Below are 9,574 nucleotides of genomic sequence, written 5' to 3' on the forward strand. Positions count from 1 at the left end.
TTTTATCATAGATATTCTTTGAATGACATGATAATGTAAAAGATTCCTTAAACTAACGGTGTATATGACTTAAGCAAGCCGTTCAAAATGAGGATGTAAATAAAGGGGGAATAATGTTAGCTAGGCTGGAGAAAGCAAAGCCATAGTTGTGGTGCATTTTCAAGGAGAAGAGAAAGGGACATCGGCTTTGTGTTTCATCAAAAGGGTGTCTTTGTGTCTTGATAATGTCTCATTCAAATAAAAACATTATGCAGGGATTGTGAAAAGGATGAGTCCTCATTGACGAATTAAGATTCATCTATGGAGATCGAGGAGACGACAGCAAATCCAGAAACCTGTGTCATATCACTGTCGTGTGTTGAAAACTGATGCCTCTATACTGTAGAGGCAATTAATATATATAGATGGTAATTGGCACATCCGATCCATCTTGAAATTACTAGATTTTCCTATTCAAATAATTGATCGGGCAACCATTTAGGAACGTAACTATATTCTACTAGCTGTACCAACTACCAAGATCAATATTGAACGTTATTTAGGAACTATATTCTACTGTTTCTTTACCCGAGCTAAAACTGAAATATGTCTATAGCACATTAATTAGTTATTATTGTTTATGCAAATTCTGCGAATAAAAAAGTTTGAGTTATATGCACTAGCTTTCACTTTAATGTATTAACTTAGAAAATGAAGAAATACCCTGTTATAACAATTAAATTATACTAAAAATATAAAAATACTTTATAATATCTGTGCATAGAATTTAAATTCTTGGACAAAAATGTCACCCTGCATTATTAGAGATTGGGAAATAGTTCGTTGCAAAAAAGTCAAAACAAAAAGTAAGTTAAAGCATAGAAAAGAAGGAATCAAGAATCCATGATCAAAATTTTAGATTCATGACAGAGTCGCACATAATCAGTGCAAACCAGTTTTAGATTTCTTTACATAACCAATGTGAAACATTATCTTAATTAGGACCAGCAATTATAAGAACTCGGAACTCTTAGCCAATTAGAGGCGTGCAAGAAGGGATGGGCCATTATAGATTAAAGGACTGCCATTTCAGTCAAATGTAAATTATGGCACTAAATTACTGACGTTGAGATCTCTCTCTCCTTGTGGTCCAAATTTTTATTCCAGAGACAGCAAATCTGCGACCCCGGTCCTAATTTGAGAAGCAACTAAGTGTTTGTCACTGAATTATTGAAAAAAGTTTTGGTGTATAAGAAAAGGAATCTTAGAATGGAAAAACTATTAAACCCATTATATAATGGAACTCTTCCACCAAAATAATTATAGATAATTTTGAAGTGGAATAATAAATAGCAAACAAAATTAAAACGAGAAATTCTACATAATAAAATATTATAATTTAGAAAATACAAATTGTGTATGTGTTTAACATCCAATAGAGTTACTAATATTATTGGTATCCGTTCCAGTTTACGTGAACCTATTTCTTTTTTGGTTCGTTCCAAAAAGAAGGAACCATTTCTAAATTTGGAAACAATTTTGCTTAAATTTATAATTATACTCTTAATGAGAATCTTTTATAACCACACAAATACTCTGGACCCATTTTTAACTTATTTAGGACCACAAATTCCAAAAATCTTCATTTTTTCTTAAACTCTGTGCCCAATCAAACAAGTTCACATAAATTGGAACGGGAGAGTAAGTGATTTGTGAGTCATTTCCCATTACAATTTTTTTTTGAAAGATACATGTTTATGTTTATCATCTATTTTAATCAAATAATCAAATAAATGTTTATCGTCCGTCTTAAATTTCATATAACCAAATACATAATTTTTGTGACTGTATTTTAATACACCTAATTATTCACCTTAGCAAAATGAAAATATCACTCAAGAATATATCCATAATATAGGGACATAAGTGCTTTATTTTAAATGGAAAAGGCCCAAAAATAACCTTGTGGTATTCGAAATGGATTAATTATAACTCCCGTTTAAATTTGAGTCCATAAATGACCTTGCCGTTATAGAATGAGTCTAATAATGCCCCTGTGTTATTCAAAATTGATCAATTATAATCTTCGTTTAAATTTGATCTCACTAATGACCCTGCCATTAAAGACTGAGTCTAATACTACTATTTCCCTCAGTTAGTAATGATTAGGGGTGTAAATGGATATTTAAAAACCGACTAAACCGACAGAACCGTACCGTGCCGAACTCATTTTTATGTTTCTTTTAATAAAATCGTAGGTTTTTAAATAAATCTATAACTGTACCGATAATTAGGGTAGGTTTTTTATTATATAAAAATAAACCGAAAAAATATCGAACCGTACCGAATAAATTTACATGCGAAACATATATGTATATATTAAGTTTAAAAATAATAATGTATTAAAAATTGTACATTATTTATATTAATACATTATTATTTATAAATATAATTATTAGACCAATTCTTTAACGACAAAGTCATTAGTGGGCTCAAATTTTAAACTTATTCGACCCATTCTTTATAAATATTAGACCCATCATTATTTTTAAACTTAATATATAAATATCGAACCGTACCGAATAGATTTACATGTGAAACATATATTTATACTGGGTCTAATAATAGGTCCGATATATTTACATGTGACACATATATTCACATGTAAATTTATTCGGTGCGGTTCAATATTTTTTCGATTTATTTTTATAAAATAAAAAACCTACCCTAATTATTTGTACAATTATATGTTTATATAAAAACCTACGGTTTTATTAAAATAAACCTAAAGATCGGTTCGGCACGGTACAGTTCTGTCGGTTTAGTCGGTTTTTAAATATTCATTTACACCCCTAATCATTACTAACTGAGGAAAATAATAGTATTAGACTCATTCTTTAACGGCAGGGTCATTAGTGATCTCAAATTTAAACGAGGGTTATAATTGATCCATTTCGAATAACACAAGTATATTATTAGACCCATTCTATAACGGCAGAGTCATTTGTGGACTCAAGTTTAAACGGGGTTACTATTGATGCATTTCGAATACCACAAGGTTATTTTTGGGTATTTTCCCTATTTTAATTTTAAAATACAAGAGGTATATTAATATAGAACTTCTATAGTATAAGAGTTGATTGTATCACGGCTGCATTTGCGCGTCAGAGATGCCAACAGGTCGAGAGCCCTTTTAAAGGCTTAGGTAAATTCTGATTCGTATCAATTTTTAATGCGGAAGTTCCAATTCCAATTCCAATAAATGAATTTCTATATGTTTATTGAACTTTAGATGCATTTGTAAGTTCAATCGTTCCTCCTTTTAAGGTACGGATTCTGGGTACTGAAATCCCTTCGCTTTACCCTAATGTGTATTATCTCCAATTCTAGGAACTTTTCACCTTCCCATTTTATTCGTGAATATCTTGGTAGATTTGGAAAATCTATGCTTTTGTTAGAACCCCTAATTTCTCTTCAAGGTCAAATTGTTTAGTAGGCATTTGGACAATATTTCAGTTGAAGTTGAAAAGAAAAAAGGAATATTTGAAATTGAAGTTGATAAAAAGTTTGTGGAAGTTGACACTGTGTTTGGCTATGAACTTGCTTGGAAAAAACTTGAAGATTTATGATGGTAGGAAAATTAGAGTATTTCACTTAAACTGCACCTTCAGACAATATTTTAATATTTCACTTGAAATTCAAATATTGAAGTTCAGCATCTCGAATACTCGTAGGAAACTAGTATTTGCAAATATGGAAGTTTAGTATTTGCAGTATTCCTTCCCTTAAAAGTGGCCTCCATTAGCCTTAATTAACAAATATTAATGTGGTGATGGATATTAATGGACTTTGTTTAACTTTTATGTTTAGCTCATATCAGTTCTTTCAGAAGCTCTGAATGATTTGTATTCTTGAATTAATCAGGTTAATTCACCTTTATTTTGGGAGTTTGAACTGTGTCTATATCCATGTATCTGGGTCATTACACTGCGGAAGTCACAAGTCTTTCTCCCAAAGCTACGGAGAAAGATGTCTATGAATTTTTCTCTCACTGTGGTGAAATTGAACAAGTAGAGATCATCAGGTAAATTTTCATTCGTTTTAAGTTTGCAATTTCTGCTGCAGCATAGTTGTGATTTCGAGCTGATTATTATTGGTGCTGTAAACTTTTTCTTGGTGATTTAATTTGTTTCCAGAATTGCTCTATAATTTAAGAGTTACTGGCTGAATGCCTAATCAATATTATTATGTTTGCATGGCCTACTGCAGTTGTGTCTTACGAAATATGTCAAATAAGACACATCTTGCCACTTTTTTCCCCTGTTACTTCTTCTGAATATATCGAATATTGAAATGTCAAGAAGAGAGCATGTGTTTCTATTATGGTTGAAATTTCTGAGACGTTTGCAGTAGAGAGAACAAGGTCATGCATCTGATAATGTTCGATATTAGCAAACCCATGTGCATGTGCCTCTACTGTCTAGCGAAGGATATGATGTCGATGTCCTGATAATTACTATAAGGCATCCCAAACGTTTTTAGTCAGTAGAATGTTTAAACTTTAAAGAAAGGAACAGATACATATAGCTGATGCTTTTATTAATTAGTTGTATGAAAAAACTGGACGATGTTTACACTTTCCTGATTTTAATAGTTGCCTTTACTGAATGCAGATTGAGCGAATATGCTTCTATAGCCTATGTTACGTTCAAAGATACTTATGCGCTGGAAACGGCTATATTACTTAGCGTAAGTTTCTGCTTTACTCTATTGTTAGGACCGTTCTATCTAGCAGAAATAATCTGCAAGGTGAATTATGCTAAATATTTAATGCTGCATGATGGGCGAACATGCTTGTATAGCCTATGTTACATTCAAAGATACTTATGCGCTGGAAACTGCTATATTACTTAGTGTAAGTTTCTGCTTTACTCCATTGTTAGGATAGTTCTATCTAGCAGAAATAATCTGCAAGGTAAATTATGCTAAATATTTAATGCTGCATGATGGGCGAACATGCTTCTATAGCCTATGTTACATTCAAAGATACTTATGCGCTGGAAACTGCTATATTACTTAGTGTAAGTTTCTCCTTAACTCCATTGTTAGGATAGTTCTATTTAGCAGAAATAAACTGCAAGGCTCATTATGTAAAATATTTAATGCTGCATGTTTACGTGCCGTTGGGTCAAGTTTATACTTCTGATACCACCAAGATGTACATCAATGGGATCGTCTTCAGCAACTTCTGTAAAAGTTAAAATTAACCAGTAAAATCTTGGAATGATGTTTGTTAGCTTCTTCTTACTGTCTCCTTCAAAGCTTTTAAATTCTCTGTTTTAACAGGGAGAGGTAGTCAACCTACCAAAATAGGAGCTAGCAGTAGCTTGCTAAACTCCACTTTTAGAAGCGTCAATGAAAAAAAATACTATATTTGTATTTATATCTTGATTCCTAAGTAGTTAGACGTCAATTTGCTTTATATTGTTTGAACTTCTAATTTGGATTGGTCTCTTGTTTTTCTCCCACTTGTAAGTGCACTAGCCTTTTGATTGCTAGCTGAACATAAATTAACAGCTTGTGCAACATCTGGAAATTCTTTTTAAATAGCTCTGTGTGCTATTCTTGTGCTCTTCTTCTTCCTTTTCTTGTTCTCTCTGTTTTTAATTGTACATATGCACATCAAATATAAATGCTAGAATTATTTCTCAGCCGCTATACATTCACTAAATTTATACATGATATTATGTGTCAGATAAATTCTTAACCTATTATTAACTTTGTTAACCTTGATTCAGGGATCCACTATAGTAGATCAATGTGTTCGTGTATCTCGCTTGGAAGCACAAATAGATGAATATGATCCTTGGAATAACTCTAGGGATAAGGTGGAGAATGGAAGCAGCTATGCGGTAGTTTTTTGCGTTTGATCTCCTTTTTAATTAAAGTTTACCTTGTTTTTTCTGGACAATCAACTCTCTTATTGCTTGTCTATGAGGGTAAATGTAAAGAAATTTTATACTTTTTTATTTTTTGTTCCCCTATTTCCACTTTCCAGGGGTTCTCTTTATGCTGCAGCTTTCCTGATGTCATTGTTGAAATTTTGCTGTAAACTAGCAGGGCACTCACACAAATGAGTTCGTTTCAACTCCTGGAGAAGCTGTGACCATGGCACAGCACGTAGTTGAAACCATGATAGTGAAGGGATATGAACTAAGTAAGGATGCGCTAACCAAAGCCAAAGCATTTGATGAATCATATCAGGTCTCATCCACTGCAGCAGCAAAGGTGGCAGAGCTCAGCAAGAGAGTGGGGCTTACTGATAGAATTCAGTCTGGCATGGAGACTGTTAAATCCGTGGACAAGAAGTACCATCTTTCTGAACTTACCATGTCCGCTGCGTCTTTTACAGGGAAAACAGCCGTAGCTGCTGCAACTACTGTGGTTAACAGTAGTTACTTCTCCAAGGGAGCTCTTTGGGTTTCAGATGCTCTGAATCGGGCTGCCAAGGTGGCTGCTGACTTGGGTAATAATGGTGTCAAAAAAGAAACAGTTCCTCTGCAAATGGACTAAAGAGGTAAATAGGGTTGACGCAACATTGCCAATATGGAGTTGTTCAATGGTTTTAAGCTTTTCATGGAGACTTAAGATTTTACATGAATGTGAATATTAAAAGTTTTAGCTAGATATAGTTTGCGGTGTTCAAATGAGAGTGGGCTACATGATCTAAATATGATTAATACATTGTGGTAATATGTTGATATTTTGCAATCAATCGATTTGATTTCTTTTCCTCGTGGAAGTACAATGTGGAGTAACTAATACGCTTGCCTACATTGCAAGTTGATCATCCATGTCATGTTTTTCAGTAAGCTGGTATTAGTCATTCGTTAATGATACGTGTTATTGGCAAAGTTAACTTGCTTCATTGTGGAGTTGTAAGCACACTACTGCTTTGAATGTGCCTAGAATTGCAAGTCCTAAAAAGAAAAGGATAGCTCGGGACACTAAGCTCCAGCTATCCGCGGTGGCCGAGGAAGGATCAGACCACATTAGAGTGGGAAAAATCGGGGAAGAGATTGTTACTTTCATGTGGTTTAAAATCCTCAGAACTACTTTAAGGTACTATAGTATTTATTATTCAGATGATTTAACTACTGTCAAGTTGCCTATGCTTAGTAAAGCTTCGTAATCCATCAAACAAACTGGACTCCATTTTATGCCAAATGCTGCAAAAGCCATTATTTGAACCTTTTCAATCATGTCTTTTTGTTGGATAAGTGCTACTACTCTTCCACTACTGCTACTATTGTGCTAGAGAAGTGGGATAATCTGGTGGCTTAACTGATATTCGTATCAGTTTTGGTGCTTGAACCTTGCCCATCAGCAGAAAGTTCAAGATCTAGAGTCTGTGAGTTTAGAATGAGTATGATCTTATTATGTGTACATATTTTAAATGCTTTTGCATATGTATACATAGTTCAAGAGGAAAGCAATGCGTTCAGTTGAACCCGTAAAAACCGCCTTAGATTGGCCGCCCATCTTTGTCTTTGTAATACAAAGCTGGTCATGTGAGAATCCACAGCAAGCACCTGAACATGAGAGCACCATAAAACTGATGAAATCTAATCACAACAAATTGGACATCGTATTAGCCCATTCTCATTGCAATCTGGGCATCGTTGGAAGCCACACTCATCTACTTCATCATACTCTGCTTCATAGTATACTTTACAACTCCCATAGCATGTTTCACATGGCACAAACCTCATATCTCCACAGGCCTCGCAAACTCCATCTTCTGCCTTTTCGCAGCTTTCTACTACCTTCTCAAGCTGCCCATCGTCATGCATTCTGCATATTTCATCAACCCCACCAATGTATTTTCTCCCCACAAATACCCTAGGCAAACCCCTACCACTATATCCCTCTCCTAATAACTCTATCAACTCCTCCTTGAACCCTGCATGCATTGATACGTCTCTCTCGTCGTTCTTAACACCTAATCCCTTCAAAATCATCCGAACATGACAACAGTCCTCGTATGTTTTCCTTACCCCTCTTAGGCTTGTGAAGTAAACAACCAGTTTGTCTTTACCATGTTGCACCAATTTATACTCTGTTACTTCATAGTTTGATTTCAGTCTGGGAGTAAGTTGATGATCATAAGGATCTGGAAAGACATGGAAAGAAAAGCTACGAACATGATGAGGCGATTTAATAGGATCAATATCTTCCAAATCTTTCATCAATTCCCAAACATTAACACTCTCTGGCTCGCCAGGAGTTGTAATGGGCGTCTTAGGAACCACTTTGGGTATTTTCTCATTGATCATTTGGGACCATGTCTTTGCCTCAATCAACCCCATTTCGAACTCTTCTTTATAAATCTTCCCTTCATCGCTGCCACCCTTTTCGAACAACGAAAGATCATCTTTGATACTTTTGTTCAGTGGATCAAGCCTCAGAGATCCTAATGTTGAGGAAGTGAGAGAGACCAGATGAAAGCTACCATTAGTGTTAGTATTAGTAGGAAAATCTTTATACATTGAGTAGCTTCGGTGCACTGGAAAATATTGTGTCTTGCATTTTTGGCATACCTTTGGCTTCGAATTCCTACAACCCATTGTTGAAAATCCAGCCCAGAAGTTGATTTTGGTAGTCAAAAAGAATAGTGTTTACAGCAGTGGATGGAAAGAGATCAATCAAAGATTTTTTTCTTTGAATATGTATATTGATATGGAAGGAAAAGTTTAGAAGAAGAACATATATTCTGAGATGAATGAGCTGGATGGGTAATGCATTGGTTAAAGATTCCAGAGATTAAGTAAACAAATCTCGAGGACTTTAAAATAGAGGAATTTTTGTGCTAACATTTCATAGATAAAGAAAAGGAAACATATAGTAACATTAAATAGCAGAGTATTTAAGAGAAGAGAATCACTGAATTAATGAGAGAGAAAGATAGTTGGAAATTTCTGTTTTGTGCAAAATAGGGCATAGAATTCTGCATCATTGGAAAGCATCACACATCTAAATCCTTTTTTCTTGATCAAAGGATGAAGAAGATGATCAGAAAGATCCTCGCCGTCGATTTCGGATGAACGAAGAAAGAGAAGTGTAAGTCAACAAGATGACCATTTTTTGCTGCTATAATGTATGGCCTTCTTTTCTATTCGCCACTAAGAGTCTCTTCAGTTACTTCGTCCGTCTCAATTTAGATGACACATTTTGCTTATCGAAGGTCAAATTGTGTGAAGTTTGACCGATATTTTAAAATATTCTTTTATCATAATTGTGTACGGGTAAAATCGGGGATAAAGTTGCCCCCGATTTCCCGTTGAGAAGCGTGGAACAACGCTACTCGTCACTAGCTCGAGTAGGGCCGAGGGTGCCCGCAGATCAAAACCAGGAGCGGACATATGACATGTGGAGAATCGAGCATGGCCGAACCCGGAGAGATTCCAGCTCGAGCAATATGAAGAACTAAGGGTAAAGGAAGAAACAATTAAAGAAACAAACGGAGAGCCGAAATATTCGCCATCAATCGGATATTATGACGCGGATCACACTCGGTATTGGCGGTAGATCGTGT

General features: G+C 34.8%; 2 protein-coding genes across 5 annotated transcripts; one reads left to right on the forward strand and one right to left on the reverse strand.

The window, feature by feature from the left end:
* Positions 1-3,105: 3,105 nt before the first annotated feature.
* On the forward strand, positions 3,106-6,782 carry LOC107759357 (binding partner of ACD11 1). 4 transcript variants are annotated; one of them, XM_075234398.1, is made up of 5 exons: positions 3,106-3,159; positions 3,869-4,063; positions 4,653-4,728; positions 5,778-5,891; positions 6,100-6,782. In XM_075234398.1, exons 2-5 carry the CDS (start codon positions 3,948-3,950, stop codon positions 6,550-6,552), a joined length of 759 nt encoding a protein of 252 aa, XP_075090499.1. In that variant the 5' UTR covers positions 3,106-3,159; positions 3,869-3,947; the 3' UTR covers positions 6,553-6,782. The 4 variants fall into 4 exon arrangements, with proteins under 4 accessions (XP_075090499.1, XP_075090497.1, XP_016432766.2 ...); XM_075234396.1 differs by lacking the exon at positions 3,106-3,159 and adding an exon at positions 3,183-3,306 and having other exon boundaries at positions 3,904-4,063; positions 6,097-6,782; XM_016577280.2 differs by lacking the exon at positions 3,106-3,159 and adding an exon at positions 3,183-3,306 and having other exon boundaries at positions 3,904-4,063.
* A 688-nt stretch (positions 6,783-7,470) lies between these two features.
* LOC107759356 (uncharacterized protein At5g39865-like) lies at positions 7,471-8,751 on the reverse strand. The gene has a single exon (XM_016577277.2). It carries the CDS (start codon positions 8,604-8,606, stop codon positions 7,605-7,607), a length of 1,002 nt encoding a protein of 333 aa, XP_016432763.2. The 5' UTR covers positions 8,607-8,751; the 3' UTR covers positions 7,471-7,604.
* Between the last annotated feature and the right edge of the window lie 823 nt (positions 8,752-9,574).

The sequence above is a fragment of the Nicotiana tabacum genome, chromosome 17 (genome assembly GCF_000715075.1).
Source record: "Nicotiana tabacum cultivar K326 chromosome 17, ASM71507v2, whole genome shotgun sequence".
Taxonomy (NCBI): Eukaryota; Viridiplantae; Streptophyta; class Magnoliopsida; order Solanales; family Solanaceae; genus Nicotiana; species Nicotiana tabacum.